This window comes from Trichosurus vulpecula, chromosome 2, assembly GCF_011100635.1.
Source record: "Trichosurus vulpecula isolate mTriVul1 chromosome 2, mTriVul1.pri, whole genome shotgun sequence".
Taxonomy (NCBI): Eukaryota; Metazoa; Chordata; class Mammalia; order Diprotodontia; family Phalangeridae; genus Trichosurus; species Trichosurus vulpecula.
The window spans coordinates 13,003,561-13,029,040 of NC_050574.1; the positions used below are offsets into that span (position 1 = coordinate 13,003,561).

General features: G+C 42.4%; 2 protein-coding genes across 2 annotated transcripts in view; one reads left to right on the forward strand and one right to left on the reverse strand.

The window, feature by feature from the left end:
- Window positions 1–2,655: 2,655 nt before the first annotated feature.
- On the reverse strand, window positions 2,656–18,403 carry LOC118836254 (zinc finger protein OZF-like). Its single transcript, XM_036743588.1, has 5 exons — window positions 18,346–18,403; window positions 13,382–13,470; window positions 11,078–11,204; window positions 10,470–10,565; window positions 2,656–5,546 (listed from the first exon to the last, which is right to left on the reverse strand). The coding sequence occupies exons 2-5, from the start codon at window positions 13,427–13,429 to the stop codon at window positions 4,216–4,218; spliced, it is 1,602 nt and encodes a 533-aa protein (XP_036599483.1). The 5' UTR covers window positions 13,430–13,470; window positions 18,346–18,403; the 3' UTR covers window positions 2,656–4,215.
- LOC118836255 (zinc finger protein 420-like) overlaps window positions 18,291–25,480 on the forward strand; it is a 67,882-nt gene continuing 60,692 nt past the window's right edge. The window contains exons 1-2 of the mRNA XM_036743589.1: window positions 18,291–18,358; window positions 18,541–18,753. Coding sequence (XP_036599484.1) covers window positions 18,291–18,358; window positions 18,541–18,753 — 281 coding nt within the window. The remainder of the gene's footprint in view (window positions 18,359–18,540; window positions 18,754–25,480) is intronic.

Consider the following 25,480-nt stretch of genomic DNA (forward strand, 5'->3'; position numbering starts at 1 on the left):
TTCTGCATATCTAACTATTCCTTCCCTCATTCCTTAGAGGTGAGGCAGATAGGTGCTGCATTGGAGTCAGGAGGACCAGAGTTCAAATCAGATACTAGGCAAATCATTTCTCATATCTGAGACTATGTTTCCTCATCTGCAAAATGAAGGTGTTGGATGTGATGGCCTCCAAGATTCTCCTCCGGCTCTAAATCTATGATTCTGTGCTGGCTCACCATTCTTATCCCCCGTTTGTTGGACGTCTTCATGTAGATGTGTCCAAGGCATCCCAAACACAGCAGGCCCAAAGTGGATCCCTTGTCATTTTTCTTCCCACCCAAATCCCTCCCTCTAGCCAACTACCCTGTGTCACTTGAGAGATCACCATCCTTCCCGTCACTCAGGGCGGCATATACCATACAGACCTTTTCTCAAACCACATTGGCTCTCAGATAGATGACCATCTGGATAGATGACTGGTGGAGGATCAGTCTGTTAAGGAGGGCTCTGGCAAGAGTCTGCCCAGCAATGACTAAGAGAGAAACACACATACGCGCATGCGCACACACATTGTCACAAGACAACCTATTTCCTTTCCCTTTATAGAGGTGGAAAATAGAGACATCCTTGAACTCCTGAGTGACAATCTCCTCTTGCCATATGTAATATCAATTAAGTTGGGTATCTTTGATTGAGTGTTATTAGGTGCTAAACCCAAGGCCCAAACCCCTATCTACCTGGTGCTAAGCCTATGTGGGCGTGAAGCCCTCAGGGTCCTAAGGGGGGTTGCTAAGACCAGAGCCAATACTAGGAGTCTGAGTTCTGGTTGCTCAGACGACATTTGATGGCTAAAGAGTGTATAAAAAGAGAGAACAGAGCTATTTGCGAAGGGCTCTCACTCTTGGTGGTGCGCTGATGTGGAGACTCTGGGCAGCTGTAGTTAAGAGCCCTCCAGCTTGTAAACCTGAATGTTCAAACTTGAGATTTGAATCAGACCAGATCTGTCTGTTGATGTTTGTAATTTGTTTGTATTTGCTCTGAAGTTCAGGGTGCTGGCTGTTCCCCCTGAACTAACTGAATGATGTCTGTATGCTGGATTAAAGATTGTTAACCCCTTAACGTTGCTTTCCTTAGTAAAGACGATCAAAACAACCAGTGTTGGTAGCTTTCTGTGTACTGGTTGCTGGTGGGTCTTATACCCCTTTAGCAGCTGCTAGCAGATTGTTGAAACGCCATATAACCCAGATTTTAGGCAGCTTTTGTATGAGCAGTGGACCCCTGCCTTGTCTCAGTGGGAACAGAATCAGTGCCAATTGCCTTGCCACAGGAGAGGAGCCTAACGGCAATCAAAACCTTCTTCAGTTGGAAGTTTGGCTAGAGAGGAACTGATTTCAACCTGAGGTAACTGGTTAGTGGCTTCAGCATTGATTGATAAGTCTGTTGAGAACACTATGGAAGTGTTCAGCGCATCTCTCCAGGATCATGTCCTTATCACTAATCAATGTGGCTTCATCAGCACTGAGTAGCTGAGATGTACCATAAGTCTTTCGCCCATAAATAGCCTTCAGGGCATCATAAAGCACTTTGGATCGTTACCCATTAGTGTAAAACTGAATTTGATTTGCCTTCCCACTGACTCAAGAATCCTGCATCTCTCTAAGCTTTATTTGCACTTTACTTCTGATAGAGTTAAATGCTGCCTTCTTAGAGACAGACCATCCTGCTGATAAAGCCTGGGGAGTTCTCAATTTTTTTGTTTAGCAGCTTGTGAGCAACTTACTGAAAGTCTCTCCTCCCCCCTCCCATCAATTTAAGGGATTTCTTTATTAATTTAGTTATTCCTTATTAAAAGAACTTAAAGGCAAAAATCTATTTTAACTGCTAACAGGAAGTTTTTCAAGCTAACTGGCCAAAACGAGGAATTGGCAGTTGTACTGTAGAATCTTTCTAGTCTCTTATTTAGCAAAATGAAAGTAAAGAAAATGGAGGGGAAAACATTAATTTATGCTTTGAGTTAAAATTATGGCCATAATTTTTATAAATTCGTTCAACTGCTATGGAGTTTATAAATTTAAACAGATTAGTTATAAAATAGTCCCTTTTTGCCCAATTAGAGACCTTCCTTTAATGGAAAGAATTTAGGGGACAAATCAAAGCAGACTCACCAATCTGTAGCTTGGAGAGACTTACCTCAGGCTTGGAGTATTTGGGTGTGGACCATGAAGGGAATCCAACCACCCATGGCTGGTGTCCATGAAGAAGCCAAGGGAAAAGTTCATGAGGATATGCACTTCTTTTTGGGTCCCTTGCAGGGGCCAGCCTAAGGAAACAGGAATCCGTGCTTCTCCACCCTATCTAGGGTCATTATAACATGGGGTCCAAAACTGTCCATTCTTCAAGAAGAACCACTAAGACAGAGCACTGAGCCATTAACTATTTGGGGCTGGACCCCTTCAGTGAATGGGATCTCATATCTTCCTCATGATCTAAGATGCCCCCTTCCTCCTGGGCCTTAGTTTTATTGTGTTTGATACCCACATGACACAGAAGAGACATAGTAAAATACAGAGAAAGTTACTTAACCTCTGTTTGTCTAATTCCCTGGAAAAAGAAATGGCAAACAACTCCAGTATCTTTGCCAAGAAAACCCCATATGGGATCATGAGGAGTCAGACATGACTGAACAACAATTTATTTAAACATTACCCTACTGTATAATATTTTATACTCCAGTTATAATGGGGCAGTTACAATGAAAATTTCCCAACAGATACATTTTGAAATTTCTGACAACACTATCAGGACATGTTGCAAATAATGAAATTACTGAGTCAAAGGACATGATTATATTTATAACTTTTACTACATGTAGACTGCCCCACATAAAAACAGATTCAGCAATAGGCCTGTTTCTCCCTAACCCTCACCAGCATTGCTTACATTGCTTTTTTTTTTTGCCAACTTGGTAGTAGTAAGGCAGTACCAATAATGTTTTGAATTCTGTTGATTAACTTCTCCCCTTTCAAAAAATGCCTCTTCATATTCTTTGACCGTTATCCATTGCTACTTGTACATTTCAGATGTCAACTTTTCTAGTCTTTTTTTGTTTTATTGTCCAATCTCCACAACTAAGACTTATCTCATTTTCTTCCTTCTGGGTAATGTTATTTTCTGGATGTCATTTTGGTCCTCTTTGAGAATGAAGGACAACAACCAACTAATTTTCTGGAACTTATTGTAATACTCCCTTCAATGATTTATTTCAGCCATTATAGTTTTATATTTGTCCTAATATGGGTCCTATATATTTCTAGACAGGTTAACTGCCAAATAGTTAATTGATTCTGTTATCATAAATGATGTGTGTTGGTGTGTGTTCCCCACACACACATTCTTGATCTCCACTGCTAGAAAATAGGAATTAAGAATACTATGGGTTAATCTGCTATCCTGTAACCCTGCTGATTCCACATACTGTCTCTATTGATCTTTTAGTTGAAATAACCAGATTTCTTACATATGCTACCATGCAAAGACTGCTATTTTGACCTCTTCATTTTCAAATTAATTCCCTTATTTTTTACCTATCTAATTCAACTTGCTAGAACTTCCAATATGATGTCAAATAAAGGTGATGAGAATCAGGATTCTTGTCCTGTAGCTGCTTTTATCATGTATGCTTCTTGTTGGTTTATGCAGGCTCTTGAATTAAAATACTTATTTCAATGGACTGGTACATGGTAATTTTCCCAGTGTATCTAAGTAGGAAAATACTTAATAAAAACATGAATTAACAGCATATAGCAACATACTAAAATTACTAATAAGTAGAAGGAATTACTGGTAAGGCACGGATTAGGTTGGGTCGCCTCTGAGATCTTTTTCAACTCTCAGACACTGAATGACCTCAAGTGGTTCAATATCAGAAATAGTTATGGTTTTATCAGTGAAAATAACATTAAAGAAACTGCATTACCTTCTGCCTTGTTGCTTCACACTAAGAACCACTGGGGCTTTCCATCTGACTTGCACCTGAAACTTCCTAGACGTTTATCTCCCCTTATTAGAATATAAGCTCGAGAGCAAGGATTGTTCTGATTTTCTATTTGTAACCTCCTTCTCCTTCATAACCACAGCGCTTTAGACACAGAGAAAGTGCTTAAATGCTTTTCCACTCATTCACTCGCTTAATCATATGAAATAAGGCAGTAACTACAGTGGAAGTCTTTTTCCCCATCAAGTACAGTCAATGGTATTCTCTAAGGGATGAATTCTCTGATGTAGGCGAAGGTAAGATTTCCGACTGAAAACTTTCCCACACTCTTTACATTCAAAGGGCTTCACTGTAGCATGAATTTTCTCATGTTCAGTAAGATTTCCCCTTTGGCTGAAGGATTTCCCACATTTGTTACATTTGAAGGGTTTCTCTCCAGTATGAATTCTTTGATGTTTAGTAAGGTGTCCTCTCTGGCTGAAGGATTTCCCACATTCATTACACTCATAGGGTTTCTCTCCTGTATGAATTCTCTTATGATCAATAAGGTGTCCACTGCGGCTATATGATTTCCCACATTCATTACATTCAAACGGTTTCTCTCCAGTGTGAATTCTCTGGTGTAGGGTAAGGCAAAAGTTGTTGCTAAGAGATTTTCCACATTCATTACATTCAAAGGGTTTTTCTCCAGTATGAATTCTCTTATGTTCAGTAAGCTGTCCGCTCCAGCAAAAGGACTTCCCACATTCATGACATTCAAAAGGTTTTTCTCCAGTGTGAACTCTCTTATGTTCAGTGAGGTGTCCACTCCGACTAAAGGATTTCCCACATTCATTACATACAAAAGGTTTCTCTCCTGTATGAATTCTCTTATGTTCAGTAAGATGTGCACTGCGGCTAAAAGACTTCCCACATTCATGACATTCAAAGGGTTTTTCTCCAGTGTGAGTTCTTTTATGCTCAGTGAGGTTTCCTCTCTGGCTAAAAGCTTTCCCACATTCACTACAAGGAAAGGGTTTCTCTGCAGTATGAATTTTCTTATTATTTTTAAAGGAAGAGGTGTTTCTAAAGACTTTCTGACATTTATTGCCATTAGATGTTCTTTCCTCAACATATTTTCCACATTGATTAAGATCTGAATGATAACAGAATGACTTCCCACACTGATTGTATTGGCAAATCTTCTCAAAAATAATTCCATGATGCTTAATTTGGTCTGAATATTGTTTAAAGTTTTCTACAGGTTTATCATATTTATGCAGACTTCCTTCTGTATCAACTCTTTGTTGGACAAAAAGGATTGGTCCCAGGCTGAAGTTTGTTTCAAATGTATTACATTCATCAACATTAATCTTAGTAGAACCTTTTCTGGGGGGCACTGTCACTTTATGGGACTCCCTTTCCTGGTAACACTTTTGTTGATTTAATCTGAGATTATGTTCCCAGATGTCTCCTAGCTTGGAAATCCAGGAACCATCCTTCTTGAGGACTTCCTCAAAGGGCTCTCCCACAGAAATGCTCTGCGTTGAAGGTGACTCCATGGTTTCACAATCAATCTCCCAACTAATGGACTCTGAAAGGAAAAAAAGGTCAATATTAATTTTTCTTTGTGCTGAAACTGTTTTACAGGAAATTTTAGATTCTGTTTCCTCTAAAAAGGAAAATGATTAACATGGGAAATACAGAACCAACACCGGTGAGAGTAAAACAAAATTCCAGATATGCAAGAAGATAGTAAGAGCACCTAGATACTTTAAATACGTATTTGTATCCAAGACAAAATTAATTACACTTAAAAGAAGCTGAAAGAACATGTCGATGCCATCAAAGTACCAATGTTGTTAACCTTCGGGGAAATGAGAAAATTCCCAGTAAGGAGAAACAAGCTGATTCAGGAAGCTGAAGACGCGTAAGCCTAATGCCAATCTCTGAAAAATCAGCAAACGTGTATGTATGTATGTATGTTTATTTAAAAAGATGCCAAAGATTCAATAACAATAAGTCCTTCAGAAAGATCCTCATTTTCTTAAATGATTAGATTTCTAAACTGGCTACGTGGCTATCATTTATTTAAATTTAAGGCAAGATTTTTACATAGTCTTTTGATAAAAAAAAAAAAAAACAACCAAAAAAACATCACCACCACCATGTTAGATAACAGTACAAGCAGGTAGTAAGTTTAATCGCCTTATCCCTAAAGAGTCCTGGATAATGGACTAATGTCAACTGAGTTGGAAGTCCCCAGTATGATCCTTTAGGGCTTCATACGTGGCCCTGTCCTATTCAACATATTCATCAACAATTTCAATGAAAACATGAAAGCTTCCCTTATGAATTTTGCAGATGACACAAAACTGCATACGTGTTCAGTTATGGGTATACAACATTTTAGAAGGGATATTGATCAACTATGTCATATCTAGAAGAATGTTAGAAAAACCATATCCCAGGAATGGCTCAAAGAAATGGCCATGTTTAGCCTAAAGAAGACTTAGAAGAGATAGGTTATTTCCAAATATTTAAAAACCTGCCATATGATTTATACTTATGGTGTAAAACTAGGACCAATCTTTTCCCAGACTAAGGCCTACACAGTGACATAAAGAAAGCTGCCCTGTGCATAACAACATAAACCATCACACCTGGTCAATGAAGAAGGAATAGAGAGCATAAAGCCACTGATTGAAAGCAATGCTTCAGGCACACGAATTGCATGAGCCCAACAGGTATTTTGCTGATGCCTATTACTTCCCTTTGGACTTCTGGATTCTGTGCCAACTTTCCTGAATTTATTGTTTCATCCTCCAGAATCTATCTTTGGATCTGACATTCACCCATTGGACTGCACTCAGCTTCCACTGCAGTCTCCCTACTGGTGACTAGACCAGGCCATTTTTCCTCAGAAGGAATCTTTTCCTCTGGATCTCCTATGACTGACTGCCTTAATCTCCAGTAGAAATTAGCCCAAGAGGATCTAACAGTATTGTCTGCTGCATGGTCCAACAATTCTTTCCCTCTGCTCATGGCTCAGACAGTAGCCCAAGCACTTCTTGCCCCTGTAAGCATCCTAGGCTGCAGGCTGAAAAGAACTTGTTGCTATAGTAAAAACTGAAGCTGCTCTCCCCAAACTATGCTATCAAAGGAGCATTTGCAGCCTTGTAGGAAACCAATAGGCTGCTCTAGAAACAGATAAAGGCATGTGGCCTATCCAGGCATCTCAATGACTCCCCAAATTGTTTCACTGCCCAGAAACAGACTCTTCTAAGACTTCTAGCCCAAGGAAATTATTCATCTATGCCCATTCCTGGGGACTCCCTAGAGCCTGAGTGGAGATGACTTTCTTTGCTATGTTATGCTGTAAAAGATGAGGAAGCATTCAGTAAAAGGGTGGTAAACGTCTTGCTCTCTCTGCCTTTGTCACATCTAGAAGTTAGGTGGGGATCTAGGTGCCATATTTAAGGAAGGGGACTGACAAGCTGGGACATGTCCAGAGGAGGGTGATAAGAATGATCAAAAGACACATAGTTCAATTCAGACAAATGGAGATTTTCCCTTAAAGAAGAAAAGACCCCAGGAGGAAGATGACAGCTGCTATCAAGTGTCTTAATGGCTGTCATTTGCAAGAGGGGTTAGGCTTGTTCTGCATGAACCCAGGTTGTGGATCTAGGATCTAGGTGGAAGTTACAAAGAAGAAATATAAGCCATGAAGAATCAACAGTGTCAAAAGAACCAGAAACGTTTAAGAAGGCTCATATTTGAGAAAAGAACCTTGTTTAGGTAGACTGCCACAGGCTGAGTTATTTTAGTCACCTCTGACCCTTTGTGACCCTACTTAGAATTTTCTTGGTAAAGATACTGGACTGGTTTGCTATTTCCTTCTCTAGCTCATGAGGAACTGTTCAACTGGGTTAAGTGACTTGCCCAAGGTCATGCAGCTAATAAATGCCTGAGGCCAAATTTGAACTCAGGAAGAAGAATCTTCCTGTTCCCCAGCCCAGTGCTCTATGAACTATGGTGTCACCTAGAGATATACTGTGGGGATAAGTCCTAGACTTGGAATTAGAAAAACTCAAGTCAAAAGGAGTTAATATAGTTGCCTTATGTCATGCCTGCACATGTCATCAAAAGGTTTTAAACAAAAATAGATTGAGAAAAGAGAAAATTACCCGGATATAGCCCTGAAGTTAGATACCCCAGAGAATATCTACAGTGAAAGAAAAATAGTGGTAAGATATTCAAAAATTCATAGGAGACACAATTAAAAAAAAAACTGAGCAAGTGATAAAAATCCATGGCCTCAAACACCTATATAGAAATGCCCAAGTTTAGAAAACAAGGAAGAACTAGGAGGCAAATTTGTACTAAGAGGAGTTATCAGTGTAAGTGGGGATAAAAGCCATGACAACTATAACACTTGGTGGGTAGAGGAAGCACAGTGAAGTGGTCACAGAGCCAGATTTGGAGTCAAAAAGACCTGGGTTCAAATCCTGCCTCTAACACTTATTACCTGTATGACCCTGGGTAAGTGATGTAACCTCCCTGGGCCTCAGTTTCCTCATCTGTAAAACAAGGAGGTTAGACTAGATGGCCTCCAAAAGGCTCCTCCCAGCTGTAAATGGATGACCCTACAATAGGTAAAGGGAAGATGGAATAACAATGCATATCAATAAGGTAGGTGAGGAAGTAAAGGACGAAGAAGACAGGCATTCAGTGCAAAAGATCTACAGAGAGAACAGAAGCAATTTTCTTCTTACAGTAGACTACAGACCATCTGAACCCAAAGAGCAAACAGGTGAGATTGGGAAACAACCCACAAACCTGGCAACGAGGTATTACAGAATAACAATAGAGGCCTTTAATTATCCAGACCTCTGCTGGAGCTTTCTCTTTGTCAAAAACACACCAGGTAATAACTTCCTGATTTGCCATAATGGTAATTTCACCCTTTAAAAGGTGAGGAACCAACATGGAACAATTTCATTACAGATGCAATTCTCACTAATAGAAAAGAACTGGTTGCTTGTGTGGAAGTGATGGGAAAACTGAAGGGGGTGGGAGATGTGACCACTCCCTCTTAGAGTTTGTGGCAAAGTAAGAACAAAAAGTTTAGGCTGCATCTGACTAAAACTCTATTTTTTGGAAACAAATTTGAAAGGATTCAGGGGAAAGGATAGATACGATCCCAGGGCCTAAATGTGATGCGGAAAATCAGCCTATGAGGGATGGTAGATGTTCAAGAATGAAATTCTGAAGGCAAAAAAGGTAACAATTCCAATAAAGAAAAGTGGGAGTTATTTTTAAATAACCTGCTTAGGCCTACTTAGATGAACAGGGAACTTACCAACCAACTCAAGACTTTAAAAAAAAAGTACAGAAGATGGAAGCAAGGTCAGGTAACAAAGGATGAATATATACTAAAAAAGCATAGCATGATCTCGTCAAAATGATGGGAGTAATGCTAAAGTTCTGAAACAGCTGAATCTGGTAAGAGAAGCTTAGCACAATAAAAAATAGGGTAGGTTTTTCTGAACCTCCACTGGTTCAGTACCTTTTACTGGTGGAAGGAATAAGATTGGTGCTGGGGACAGGAGACTGACGAGAGAGATAGTCAAGTTGCTCAAGGCTTATTTTATCTTCACTTTTTTTCTGAGAAAGCAAATCATCTTTTCATTGAAAATGGTATAATAATAAAAAGACCCAGAAAGTAAATGCCTTGCAATGTCTTTGGTACTGTCAAATGATACTAGAAACTTACATGATCTTACCAATTAAATGCACTAAATAAAATGTTTAATTTGTGTGATCTACTAATATTTTATGGAAATCAAAGATGACTTGAAGGAGCATTTTCCATAGAATACTGACACTTGAAGCCAGATTGCAAGATTTTAACATCAGAAAGAGATTTGAAGAAATGGAAAAGGCTGGTATAGATTATATGTTTGAAGAGTCTGACAATATGAAAAAATGAAACAAATTGGAAGGCAGATTAAAAAAACAACCCAACAATGTCAAGCAAAAGTAGGAATACACATACACACACACATGTATGTATATATATCACATATATTATGTATGCAAAAATATATATTGGAAACAAAATTATTAAATAAAATACATACGTGAAAGCAGAAGGAAAGGAAAATTTGGCAAATTCAAGGATTCAAGAAGAGAAGAAAAACCATGTGAGGGGGTGGGAAAGAACAGTATGCAGAGTAATGGTGAAAGAGTCAACAGCAAGTGCACAGGACTACGAATAACAACCCTTACACTCAAGTCCCAGCAACCCCTTAATGGGCCCATTTCTATATTGAAAACATTGGGGAGCTGCAGAAGACACTATCTGGGGCCCCTCTTGGATCCACCATTCTGCAAGTATACGAGGAAGTTGTTGCAGGCAGACTGAAGCTTGGGGAGAGCCTCCAGTCCACTATTAAGTCCTGGACTTCAAAGCTCCTCGCCAGGACTCCTAACAACCTGGTTTCCATTAACTTACCTTGACAGGTGTCTCTTGGGACTTTTCTTTTCAACCTCCATGGGACGACTCCTCTCTCCAAATGGGAGATCACCTCTGGTTTGGAAACAGGAAGCCCTGCTCATCGGGAAAGAAGTGGGAAAGTGCATTGACCAGGGCCATCTTCGCATTCAATCCTAGTCCCCTTCCTCTTCAGGAACTAAAAAAAAAAGGTCCAGAGAGGGTTGGAGAGGACCTCATAAAATACTCAAGAAATAAGTAAAGGTGGGTCACAGGTAATTGGGCCTCAAAGACTTAATCCTTGATATGAAGATGGGAATCTTTCATGTCTCTAATTTTCTGCTCTGATGCTTTAGTAAGGAACCTTTGATGTGGAGGAACAAAGAATGGGAAAGGTGCAGCCTCAGGGATGTTACCACAAAGCTCCTTACTCAGTTATATAAACAAAGACCTTTCACCTGGAAATAAGGAGCAGAAGCAACTTCTCTTAGTCCAAAATGGTTTGGGCATTTTCCCATATTACAGCCCAAAGTCTGCTAAGTATTTCAGATACAGCCACAGGCTCTAGACAAGTGAATATGCAAAAACATTCCAATGCAGATTCTGAGACAGAAAAAAGTAGACCTCACCCAAGGAGACCAGGTTCCTGAAGTTCTCCAGCATAACATCCCTGTACAACTCCCTCTGAGCAGGGTTCAGTTGCCCCCACTCTTCCTGGGTGAAGTCCACAGCCACATCTTTGAATGTCACTGATTCCTGAAACAACAAACACACATTCCTGTTCTTCCAAGAATCTTCTCTCACATGCATCTTGGGAAGACAAATCAGCCAGTTGTATATGCTATGGTTTCCATAATACTCAGGGCTCTAAATGTTTATAGTCAAGTATCTCCTGAAAGTCAATGTACTTAACTTTGTCTCAAACTTGCTAGTATGTTGATGATTCTGCTCTATTAATGGCACTCTATCCATGGGAACCCAAGTGAGTCCTATATTTTCCATTCATTTGAACGCTAAGAGCCAAACCTCTATTAATTTGCCTCCACTAAATCCTTACTGCTAAAGAAAGATAAAACTGGAAAGTTCTGTCTCCCCAAAGCCATAGTGCCGTAGGCAAATAGGAAGCAGGAATCTGTTACTTCAATACATGAAAGAGATAACTGTATAGACTCTAAGACCACAAAGACTACAAGATAAAATCAGTCTAACTAGTGGGCTTACAGGCCAAGGAGGTCCAGAAAGAAAGGCCCCATATATGTGTCAGTGTTCACGGAAGCACTTTTCATAGTAGCAAAGAACTGAAAACAAAATGGGAATCCATTAATGAGGGGAATTAATTAATAAGCGGGGAATGGCTGGACAAACTGTGGCCTGTGGACAACATGGAATTTTACTCTGTGTTAAGAAATAATATGAGGATTTCAGAAAGAAAACTGAAAGATTTGAAAAAAAAAAACCAGATGCAGAATCATGAGGGCATTATACACAGTGATTGGTAACAAATGAAAAGAACAAGAAAATGCAGCTGAATTCTGAGTAACTGTAACAACCAGTCTTGATCCTAGAAACAAAGCTCTCTTCTCTAAACAGAGATGGAAAACTTTGGGGGCACAAGGCTGCTCGCACTGTCAGATGCAGGCTTGGTAGGGATTGTTTTGACTTAACTTCTCTTCTTTGGTACATGGAAGAGTCTAAAGCTACAGGGAGGGGCTAGATCCAAAAACCACAGGAATCAACAAAACTCATTTCTAAAAAGATTGCACAGATAAGGCAGCTCCTGAAGGGATTGAAAGCCTGCCTAGAGAGCAAGAGACAGATAAGCAGGGAATCCAGGGTTGGGTTTGGTAAGATATGAGAGGCAATAGGCAAAGGCAGAAAGGATTCAAGAGTGGAGGACTACGTAGTAGGACTGGTTCACAATGCTGTATAACTGAGGAAAGGAAGAGAGGATAGCCAGGCATGGGGGATGGCCTGGGAGAGAACGAAAGGGTGAGATTATGGGGAGGGGCTGTAAGGCTAAAGATGGAAAGACAAATGATTAGGACCAGATCAAGAAATCTTCTGCCAACAACACTGGAGATCCTTTATGGGTGATGTAGGATCAGAGAAGGGAGGATCTCTGTGTGGGGGTAAAGTGTAGTGGAAGGAGGAGGTCATGGGAATGGAGCAGATGGAGGAACAGAGAAGTCAGGGCATTGTTACCAAAGTCTTGGCACCATCATATGGTTCAACACCACGAACTAAAAAATATTTTATCATTAGAAATTATGTCAAAGGAAGATGCATTAGCATCTCACCCTAAGGGCCTTGAGGCCTTGCCATCTGACTTGTAGCTAGAACCTTCTAGGTGTATCGTCTCCCCCAGGAGGATGTGACCTCTCTGAGAAAAAAGACTGTTTTACTTTTCTATTCTTATCTACTGCTCTGCACATAGCAAGGGCTCCTTAATAGATGCTCACTCATTCATCCCACCTGGTACGATCTTTCTAGTGAAACTGAATATTCCTTGTCCAATCTTTGAATGGCCACAATACCTATCTCAGCAATGAGCATGCAGCAGACCAGAATGCCTTTGTGAATTAGCTAGGGTCAGGGAGGATGAAGACTAGGCAAATAAGAAGTATGTCTCTAGTCTCTCAGGTTACAGCAAATGAGAAATGAAAGTGTCCTTTCTGAGAATCTAGTTATCATTTAAAGAAAGGGTAGAGGCAACTAGGTGACATAATGAATAAAAGCATAGGACCTGGAGTCAGGAGGACGTGAGTTCAAGTCTGGCCTCAGACACTTTGACACTTATTATCTGTGTGACCTTGGGCAAGTCACTGAACCCCAAATGCCTTGCCTTCCCCCCTCCAAAAAAAAAAAAGAGGAAACTCAAGAAAAGAACTTAGCTTTAAAAAATTAAAAAAAAAAAAGAAGAAACTCCAACTCACCCGGCACATGGCTGTTAGAATCATAGGGGCCATTCCTTTTTCCTCCATACTTCTTTCTTGTAGAAGAGCAAATACTTCAAAAGGCAGACCTGTGAAAGAGAAAGGAAGCTTTAGAAAGCCCAGACTTGCGAACATAGACTCACAGATTTAGAGCTGGCAGGGGCCTTAGAGACCTTCTAGTGCAACCCCCTCATTTTACAGATGGGGAAACTGAAGTCCAGAGAGATAAAATGACTTGCCTAAGGCGACAGTGCTTATAAGTAACTGAGGCAAGATGTGAATCCAGGTCCTCTGACTCCAATCTAGTCCACTGAAATGCTCATACTTCAAATTTCTAGAGGAAACAGTGAAGAGATCACAGATGTTCAGTCAGAAGGAACCTCAGAAAAAATTCTCATTTAATATATTAGGAGTCTGAGGTCTGAAGAGATTAAATGATTTACACAGTTGTAGCCATAATGGCTTTTGTTTTCTTTGAATGGCTCAGCTTGCCTCATTGAGCCTCTGGACACTGTGGCTTGCTCTTCCGGGGCAGGAGGCCCAGGGAGCATGCCGGGAGGCAGACGGCTTCCTGTGTGGGGAGTCATGGGGCTGGCTGAGGGGAGGTGTTAGCTCCAGAACCTGGTCTACCCTAGGGGGAGGAGCCAACTCAGGAACCAATCGGCCCTGGTCATTTGGCGGAGCTTGATGATGTCAGAAACCCTATAAGAGGGGAGAGGACAGCTTGAAGATTCTTCCTCTCTTTCCTTTTCCGGTTGGAGCCAGAGGCAGTTACAACGACCGTTACAGAGGCAGTTACGACCGTTACATCGTCAGTTTCAGTTGCAGCTTCAGTTTCAGAAACAGACACAGCTGAGGCAGGAGCTGCCAGCAGCAGAGCTGATCTACGGGAGGAAGCTGAACAAAGACTTCAGTCCAGTGGGTAATCTTATTACCATCAAGGGGGAAACATGATTTTGCTTTACGCAATCATGTTTCTCTGTAGCCTCCTGGTTACTCTTTCAAGGCGTACTTATTGGGCCTGGAAGATTATGACCAACATATCAAAATGGGGTTGCTGGTTCATGGGTTGGTTACTGTTGAGCCTAAATAAATGTTTTGATTCTTCTGCCTTCTACTTTGAGAGTTTCTTCTATCCGGCGATTCCGAACCTTTCAGACATGTTTATGATCCTCTTTGAGATTATAAACTCTGCCCTCCTAATACATTTGGCGTCACGAACAGGATCGCTAGGTATAAGATCTCTATTTAGAAGCAGAACAATTCCAGAGGAAGAGATAAATATCCCAGGATGGGAGGATCCATTTTATTCCTCCCTAGCAAAAGAATTGGCTAAAAAAGCTGGACCCTGTGAAAACTGGGAACCAAGGCTACGGAGAGGAGATCCTAGGGATTTAGAAAAGTGTTTACGAGAAGTTGGGATTCAGTCAGGGGCATCACTATCTAGGCAAAGCTGGATAGTGTTATCAGCCTACCGGCTAGTATACGAAAGATTGAGATTAAGTGAAAGACATGGGGGCACTCCTACCCCACAGGAAGAAGGGAAATCTCAGATAGCAGAAGACCAAACTGACTCAAATGAGAACTTTTCTATTAATGTGGCTAAGAGCAACAGGAGACCAAAAAAGCCCAGAGTGCATTTCAACCCAGCCCAGAAAGAGCCGGCTGAGGCACAAAACACTACTGGGGTTCAGGATGTGCCTCACACAGAGAATAGGAGATGGTTAAATGATCAGACAAGGGCTCGACCCATACAAAGGAGGAAGACAGAAACCCGAGGTGAAGATTCAGTTACAAGGGAAATTCAGGAAGATTTCTCACCGCAAGAGGTCACAGATATTTTGAGTAGATTCAGCCAAAGAATAGGAGAACCATTGATATCTTGGATGGTAAGACTCAGTGATCAAGGGGCCAGTGGAATATCAGTAGATGGGACAGACTGCATGAGATTCATAGGTATCAGCCATGATCCTCTAGTTCAACAAGCTTTTAGGGAACATCATCAGCAAGGAGATGGTGATAGCAGGACTACTCTGTTGGCATTAGCCGCTGTGGGATGCAATAAGAGATATGATACTGATTCTATGTGGCCCACTGAGCACAGACCCTGGTATTCACTTAGAGATTGTATCATGAGACTAAAGGAGGAGGTAATGAAGACTGCCATTATGATAGGAACTGCAGACAAATATTACAATGATCCAATGGGACTATCTCATAGGAATTTAATAATTAGGACAGCTCCCCCTGCTTATAAACAACTAATTTTGAATTTATTGCTTGGAGAAGTAGGGAGCCGTCTTACAACAGTGATAAATAAGATTTTACAGTTATATGACTTAGGTGACTGGGGAAGGGATAGATCTCCTCGAGAGAGAAGGGTGAATAACCAGCAAACTTGGCGCCAAAGGAGAGTAACAAGGAAAGAAATGTTTACTACTTTATTGAGAGCAGGGGTAGGTTTTGAAATGATAGATGGAATTCCAACCAATGAATTATACAGAATGTATAGAGGACTTGATAACACGAGAGATAGGGAAATCAGAACTGCTCCTGCAAGCCTACAAGCCACTCAGACTGAAGGTGACCTTGTGTGATTAACGGATGAAAACTTGTACATTTGGGGAAAGGCTGGGAGGACAATCTTAGTCTATATCTAGGGTGGGATCCTCTTGGCTTCCTCATTATGTTCCTTTTGAAAAGAAACATTTCCCACCTGAGTTTGGCTCTGATGTTGGATCTTTGCATAACTGAAATCTCAACCAAACTTGAGATGATTTTATTTGAAGAATTGTGGTCCATACTTGTCTATTCTTTTTGTCCTTTGTTTTGGCTAACCTTGTTGCTAGTTTTGTTTCCTTCAGGCTTAAGCACCCTGCACTTTCCGGTGACTGCCTAAGCATGTAGCATTCTTGGAATTCCTGCCAGCTCCTTAAAGAAATGACCTCTGGAATGGGACTTTTTGGGGGCAGGGCCATCTCTACATCCAATTTCAGCATGAAGAAGCTATGGAAAATGAGACCTTCACCCCTCACCCCAAGATTTTGAGCCCCAATCGTTCAAGGGGGGTGGAAATGATGATAGTGTTCTGTTTACTTATTTTGTGTTATCCTTGCTGTGTTGTTTTATTGTTATGATATTATTGATCCTATGTAATGGATACAAGGATTTAGGGGTGGACATTTGAATTATTAATAATTATTTTGGGGATGATTGATTGAAAAGATTATTTTGCTGGGATCTAGGGGTGGATCGCATTTGAATCGTTAAACCAATGTTTAGGAATGTCACCAAATGATATGTTTTGCTTTATAATGAATGATATGTTTTAGTTTCCTTTGTAATTGAATCACAATGTATGTTCTAGGATACATGGCTGATTAGATTATGTATCCTATAACAAGGGGTGGAATGTAGCCATAATGGCTTTTGTTTTCTTTGAATGGCTCAGCTTGCCTCATTGAGCCTCTGGACACTGTGGCTTGCTCTTCCGGGGCAGGAGGCCCAGGGAGCATGCCGGGAGGCAGACGGCTTCCTGTGTGGGGAGTCATGGGGCTGGCTGAGGGGAGGTGTTAGCTCCAGAACCTGGTCTACCCTAGGGGGAGGAGCCAACTCAGGAACCAATCGGCCCTGGTCATTTGGGCGGAGCTTGATGATGTCAGAAACCCTATAAGAGGGGAGAGGACAGCTTGAAGATTCTTCCTCTCTTTCCTTTTCCGGTTGGAGCCAGAGGCAGTTACAACGACCGTTACAGAGGCAGTTACGACCGTTACATCGTCAGTTTCAGTTGCAGCTTCAGTTTCAGAAACAGACACAGCTGAGGCAGGAGCTGCCAGTAGCAGAGCTGATCTACGGGAGGAAGCTGAACAAAGACTTCAGTCCAGTGGGTAATCTTATTACCATCAAGGGGGAAACATGATTTTGCTTTACGCAATCATGTTTCTCTGTAGCCTCCTGGTTACTCTTTCAAGGCGTACTTATTGGGCCTGGAAGATTATGACCAACATATCAAAATGGGGTTGCTGGTTCATGGGTTGGTTACTGTTGAGCCTAAATAAATGTTTTGATTCTTCTGCCTTCTACTTTGAGAGTTTCTTCTATCCGGCGATTCCGAACCTTTCAGACATGTTTATGATCCTCTTTGAGATTATAAACTCTGCCCTCCTAATACAACAGTCATATGAACAATAAGCAGAAAGGCCAGGCTACAAATACGGAGCTCCTACTCACGCACCACGCAGCCTGTGGGAATCCATACATTTCCTATCCCCAGAAGGAAAGAAAAAGATGACGACTCTGCTGCTTGGATAGGCTGAAGACATATAAATTCCTGAAAAGCAGCCACAGACCAGGAGCGTCTGGCTCGCCTTTCCCTCTGGGGCAGAGGCTCAGCCCAGGGCAACAGACATGGAATGCTATCTGAGACTTTATCAATCCCCAAAATGGAGACTGAGAAGCAGGGACTTGGGCCTAGGACCAGGCTTACCTACCAGGAGGAATTGTCCCGTCCCGTCCCATCCATCCATCCATCCATCCATCCATCCATCCATCCTTCCTTCCATCCATCCTTCCTTCCTTCCATCCATCCATCCTTCTATCCATCATGCATCCCAGCCTGGAGAAGGGACTTCGAAATAGGGAGTCTGAATGGGGAGTGTTGCAGAAGAAAGTGGAGGAAAATGAGGATGGGGAAGAGGAAAAAAGGACGAGAAGAGAGGGGAAGTAGAGTGGGGGAAGGAGAGGGAGAAGGGGAAGTAAAGCTCAGTGGGGAAAAGATGGGCTCCTCTGACCTGCTTGTGTTTACTCTGAGGCATGAGGTGCTGCAGGGGGAGAGAGCGGAGGACTAGGGGTTAAGATGACCCGAGTTCAAATCCAGCCTCAGACACTTACTAGCTGTGTGCCCCCGATCATGTCACTTAGCCCCGACCCGCCTCTCTCCTCAGCTGCAGAATCTCAGCACCTACCTCCTGAGCTGTGGTGAGGCTCAAATGCGGGAATACTGGCTAAGAGCTGTATAAATGCCAGCTGTCGTTCAGAGGAGGGGCAGGAGCTTCTGGAGAACAGCGCCCGGTTTTTGCCTTTCCTTGTATCCCCAGAGCTCAGCGCCCTGCCTGGCTCGTGCAGGTGCTAAATCAATGTTCTCTGACTGACTGACTGAGGAGACGACGGGAGAAGAGAAGAGAAGAGGCGGAGAAAAGACAGAAGGCCGGTCTGGTTCCCGAGGTTCCGGGGACACTGTGGCCGCAGGCTGTCTGCGGGGGAGATCACCGTGATCGAAGGAACAAATGGAAGACACCGAGGAAGACACGGAAGTTCCGCCCAGGCGACTCGTGTTTCCGGGAACATACACGCAACCTTTTGCCTGGTCCCGCGTCAGTTTCTACGGCAACTCTTCGGTTCCCATCCCCTGAGTGGACAGGACCTATATGCGGTGGTTTCTTGGAAACGTAGTCCCTGAACACAGCCGCTACTGCGCATGCCCAAGAAAGAGACTTCACAACCGCCTGACTTGCATCCGAGTGAGGCAAGCAGAGGGGTATCGGTCTGCGAACCCAGTGTACGTGGGTTCGAAAGCCCGCTCTCTTGCTCGTCACGCACCGTGACTACGGGAGAGTCCCTTGGCTCTCTGGACCTCCGTTCTCCCTTTTGTAAAATTATGAGTTTTGGACTCAATGCTCTCCGCGAATCCTGTGAAAGCCTAGCTTGGGTGGAAATCGCGGCTCGAGGGGGAGGGGCAGAAGGGAGAGTAGGTCAGGAAAGACGACTTCAAAAAAAGAGTAGGTCTTTAGCGGAGGCTGTCAGCTTCTTCCCTTCCCAATTGGACCTCAAGGCTCTGGCCACATTTTCTGTTTTGTGTTTCTTTCCCTAAAGTCATGTTACTGAACTGTGGTTTTAAGAGTTTTCAGTTTCAGAGGCTATCTGACCAGCTTGAGTTCCTGGTTCTTTAGTTATCAACTGCCCAATGGGAGTTGATTCTTGTGGCTACAACACTTCTCAGAGGAGATGACCAAAGACATGAGGATTGTGGAACTGTTGAGCCTGGGTTGAAGTCCAGGAACCCCAAGACTCCTGGAGTTACTATTACCGATTTGCAAATCCCAGACCCCCTGATTCTTGTGACAGATCCCCTGAGAATGTGTCAAGGAATTGACACACTTTGAAAAAAATTGGGAATGTTATGCCCTGCCCCCCCAGTTTCTCCATCTTGCCCCAGCTCACCGCACTGTTTTTACTCCGATCTCCATGGACCCCACTGTTTGTACTCCCGTCTCCCCAGACCCCACTGTTTGTGTTCCCATCTCCATGGAAATCAAATTGTATTCTTTCCCTTTAAGTACCCTGTCCCTACCCCTGCTCAGGCCTGTTCCAAACAGTGGCACGAGCTTGAATAAATCCACATCCAAATTTATATCTGGGTCTCGATCGCTTTTTTCCGGCACATTACCAGACAGGGTCATTGAGATCAGAGTTCTGAAGGGGGTCAATGTCTTCTGGAATGAATTCACAGACTCAATCATCCTTTAAGTCAAGGTGGCAAAGATTTATTATGCTTTTCAGCAGACAAGAGTTCTTAAGGAACCTGCAAACTTAAAGGGCTACGCTAAAGTTTATATAGGTTATTCTATAGTAAATCATGTGCCAAATATGCTAATGAGGTGATTCTGGCCAGGTTAGGGAGTGATTAAGGAGTGGTCAGTTCTTAAAGGAACATGCACTTTTTGTATCTACTGTGCAGGTATTTTACCCAGAGTTCACTGGGAAGTAGCCCAATGTGGTGGCTACATGGAGGTGTGGTTTTAGGCCTGAAATGTCACTAAGTCAACTAATGGTCAGAGCTGACTGGGAAATACCCAGGCTGTTCCCAGCAAAGTCTTCTTAGGCAAGATAAATGTAAGAGAGTATACATATATCTAGGTCTAGCATGCATATGATAGGTCAGTGAGTAGTAAATATCTCTATGACCCAGTACATAGCCAGTTCAGCCAGTACATAGCTGGTTCAAACTAATAAATTGTATAAGTTCAGTTGGCTACTGCATCAGGAAGAGAGATAAGCGTTTTACTAGGGCATGCTGTCCTGTTCTGCTAGAGAGAAACTGCTAGGGACAGTGTTTTGAGGCTAGGGAGAGATGTGTTAATCATGCATTTTCTGTCATTTTTAAAGTATCAAAATGAAGAGTACAGACATTAAGTACTTCTTAGAAGTTCAGAAAAATATTTCTATATGTAAAAAAAAATTTAAAATCAGGCACTTGACTGTCAACAATAAACACAAATATTCCCTTTTATATAGGATAGAAAAAAAAGACTTGCATGTGAAATCATAAATCTGTTATGCACAGTTGTATTTTGTTTTTTGTTCAAAGACTACATCAGTTTTGACATGGCAGTACTGTTGCCCCTTGGAGGAAGAATTCTTGAAGGAAATACATTTTGAGTTAGCTCTTAGACCAAACAGGATGTGGTTAGTTAGTAGGGGAAGGTGCACATATTTTTGGTGGGAAGCAACCCAGTTGGCCTAGGCAGGCTGTAATAGGGAGATCATGGTAGGGGTTTAGCAGAATATGAATTGGAGGGGAGAGCAGGGATGCAGAGCATGTCAAGTCATGAGCCAGTCATGGGGCAGCTAATTGGTGAAATGGTTAGAGCACTGGGCCCGGAGTCAGGAAGATCTGAATTCAATGTGGCCTCAGACACTTACTAGCTGTGTGACCCTGGGCAAGTGATTTAATCCCTGTTTGCCTCAGTTTCCTCACCTGTAAAATGAGGATCATAATAGCACCTAACCTCCTAGGGCTGTTGTGAGGATCAAGTGAGATGTTAATTGTAAAGTACTTAGCACAGTGCCTCGCACATAGTAAGCACTATGTAAATGTTAGTTATTATTACAGTTGTTATTTCTTCTTGATAAGAGCAGATGGGAAGCAGAAATGCCTCATCCAGCGGGGAGAATAAGAGGCAAAACTTTAGGGGTAGTGACAACATTGAGACAAGGGTAGACCTGGCACCTTCACGTAAAGGAGGTAAATCTGTTGGTCTGTGTAGGACTTCGAGTGAAGCAGAGTTTCAGGGACTAAGAAAAGGAACGAAGTGCTGGAGATGGTGACTCCACACTGCTTATTCTCTCAGGAAGTAGGGAGGGTGGGGATGGGTTAGATATTTGAGGAGAAAGAGAAGAGTCGATATGAAAGGTGTACTAGGGGTTGAGGCAGAGGCAGAGGCAGCGTGCCCCAGTGGAGAGCCCAGATCTGGCCTGAGAGGCCCTTGGGGCAGATTCTGCTTCTGCCACCTGCCTACTTCTGCTGTGTGACTTTGGGCATGTTAAGTTCTCTGGACCTTGTTTTCATCTTCTTTTGAGTTAGTCCAGATAGGACGGCTTCTAGAATCCACCTCCCTCCCCGTCCCCCACCCTGCCCCCAACTCTAAACTCTACTTCTGTGATTCTTTGAACTGTGAATTTAATAGTGTGTATGGGTTTTTTTTTGTATTTTTGGTTTTTGTTTTACCGTTAAATGAAAATAGATGTTGGGTATCACTCGATCAGTAAACATTTATTAAGCACCTACTGGATGCTGAGCCTTGGGGATACAACACAGAAGTGAAATGTTGCTTGCCCTCTAGGAGCGTACAGTCTAGCCAGGGAAGACATGTTTGTGTTGCTTTATATTCGAAATAGATAAAGATGATTTTTAGGAAGAGGGCACAGTCTCCTGGTAGGAGTCAGGAAAGGCTTCATGTAGTAGTTGGCATTTGAACTGACCTTTGAGTGAAGCTAAGTATTCCCAAAGATGGGGTGAGAAGGGAGGCCATTCCAGGCACAAGGGGTCAGCCAGTACAGAATCACAGAGCTGGGAGGAGGAGGGTCATGAATGAAGAACCATACAGTGTGATGAATGGGGAACCATAGAGTGTGATGAATGAGGAATCATAGAGTGTGTAAAGGGGAGCAAAAGAGGACTTAGCAAGTGGAGAACTTTCTGTATAAGACCAGTATCCTCTGAGCAGCCACTTGGTGTGGCTAATAATGTTGATACAACAGAATTTATCCCCAGACACAACACTGTGTGATTCAGTTCATCCACGGTGACATAACTATGTGCTGAACTTTTACATGGATATTTATACTCCTTCATATGGACTCTTAGGCCTTGCTCTCATCTTTCTACATGAGTTTAATTCTCATCTCTACGCAAATGACTCCTAAATCTATGCACCCAGCCCTAATTTGTCTCCTGTGCTTCAAGTCTCTACATTACAAAACTTCAACCAGGAAGTCCAAGAGTCTGCCCAAACTCAACAAGTTCAAATAGAAAATCATTATTTTTCATCCACTCCAGCTTTGGATAAACTCATTTCTATTATGAATTTCCCCTGGGACCAATTTTCTAGGGGAATCACCTAAGCTCACAACCTTGGAGTCATTTTCAACTCTATCCCATCTGCACCAGATGCCAAGCTTCACTGTTTTTCTCTCTACATCTCATATCCTGCCTCCTCTTTATTCACAGAGTTATCACCCAAGCTTAGGCCCTCATCACCTCTTACATAGACTGATGGTCTCGTTGAGAATTCCAATCCTTCCCCCCTCCCTCATCTCTATGGGAAAATTCCAAATCACGGAAGAGAAAAGTTGTTTTTACCCAAGGAGACAAGATTCCTGTAATTCTCCAGCATCACTTCTTTGTATAAGTCTCTCTGAGCAGGGCCCAGGTGCTGCCACTCTTCCCAGGTGAAGTCCACTGCCACATCTCTGAATGCCACTGACTCCTGAAACATCCAACACAATCCTGCTCAACCATGGATGATCGCTTACGCAGAACTCCTTGGGGGAGGCAAGAAGTTGGCCAGTTACAGGAAGAGTGATTCTTACAGTGTTCAGGATTCTGAGAATTCTGAAATAAATATTTCAAAAATACTGAGGTCTCAAACTTGTAAGTATATTCACATTCTCAACTCCTGGAGCCTGTGGGGAGTTTCTGTATTACTTGACTGACTCATTGGTGTGCAGTGATATTCTGTAATACAAGTGATCTCTAGGCCCTTTGAGATCAGGTGACTGGGTGTGTCTGCTCCTATTCCCAGGTGCTTTGTTTTTTACTGGAAATCATAGCTTTATAGTTCTGTCCCTGTGGCTGCAGCTTCTTCATTCACTATTTCACTAGGTCAGAAATTTTTTCGGCAGATTCCTGAAGATATAAAATATTTTCATTTCTTTATTTTTTAAATGAGTTTTTGTTGATGTAATTTTTTAACTATTGTGGTTTCATCCAGTATCCCTCCTACTACCTGTTCTAGAGAGCCAACTCATATAACAAATAATATTTTTAAGGCAGAAAAAGAAGAGGAAAAAAATCAGCATAACTGATCTGTACGTTGAAAAAGTCTAAAAATCTATGCAATGTATAACACTTGTGGGCCCTCTCTACCTCTACAAAGGGATGGGATGGGAGTGTCTTCTAATATCTCTTCTTTTTAAGACATACTTGTTCTATGTATTTTTGCAACAATTTTGATTTTTCTTGTGGTTATTTTTTCTGTTAACATTGTTGTAGTCCTTATGTATACTGCTGTCCTGTTTTGTATATTGCTATCCTGGCTCTGCTTACTTTATTTTACATCTGTTTGTGTAGATCTTTCCGTGTATCTCTGTATTTATCACATTCATCATTTCTTGTAGCATAGTAAAGTACCATTATATTCACATATGATAATTTGTTTAGCCATTCCCCAATCAATGGGCATTGATTTTATTTCCCATTCTTAGCTATCACAAAAAGTGATGCTGTAAAAGTTTTGGTATACGTGGGGACTTGCTTTTTATCAATAATCTCCTTGGGGTATAAGCCCCAAGGTATTGGAATCTCTGGGTCAAAGAATATGGAGTTTAAAAAGGTTATATTTTGGGGGGCGGAGCCAAGATGGTGGCTGGTAAGCAGGGACTAGAGTGAGCTCTGTACCGAGTCCCTCCAAAAACCTATAAAAAATGGCTCTGAACCAATTCTAGAACAGCAGAACCCACAGAACAGCAGAGGGAAGCAGGGCTCCAGCCCAGGACAGCCTGGATGGTCTCTGGGTGAGGTCTATTCCACACGGAGCTGGGAGCTGGGAGCTGGGAACGGAGTGGAGCAGAGCCCAGCCTGAGCAGCGTGGTACAACCAAACTTGGAGTCCGGCGGATGGGGCCCCTAGCGCCCTGAATACGTGAGCTGCGGCAGTTACCAGACCCCTCGACCCACAAACACCAAAGACTGCAGAGAAGGTTAGTGGGAAAAGCTGCGGGAGTGGAAGGAGTTCGCGGTTTGGCTTCTAGCCCCAGGGGCAGCGGAGGAGGGGCAGCTACAGTTGCTGCTGCTTCTGGCCCCAGGCCCACCTGGTGGGAGGAATTAAGTGGCGGATCAGAGCAGGAGTGTAAAGCCTGCTGAAGATCTAAGCCCAGCCCGGGCTGGGGGTTCTTGGGGAAGGAGTAGTGCGGGTCTGACAGAGCTGGCACCTCCCCCCCAAACGTGGAACATAGAACTCGTTAGTCTACAAGCAGTCATACCCCGCTGAAAAACTCAAGGGTCAAGTTAGTTGGTTGGGAATATGGCCAGGCAGCGAAAACGCGCCCAGATTCAGTCTCAGACGTTGGATTCTTTCTTTGGTGACAAAGAAGACCAAAACACACAGCCTAAAGAAGACAACAAAGTCATAGAGCCTACAACAAAGGCCTCCAAGAAAAACATGAACTGGCCCCAGGCCATAGAAGAACTCAAAAAGGATTTGGAAAAGCAAGTTAGAGAAGTAGAGGAAAAATTGGGAAGAGAAATGAGAAGGATGCGAGAAAACCATGAAAAACAAGTCAATGACTTGCTAAAGGAGACCCAAAAAAATACTGAAAAATACACTGAAGAAAACAATACCTTAAAAAACAGACTAACTCAAATGGCAAAAGAGCTCCAAAAAGCCAATGAGGAGAAGAATGCCTTGAAAGGCAGAATTAGCCAAATGGAAAAGGAGGTCCAAAAGACCACTGAAGAAAATACTACTTTAAAAATTAGATTGGAGCAAGTGGAAGCCAGTGACTTTATGAGAAATCAGGATATTATAAAACAGAACCAAAG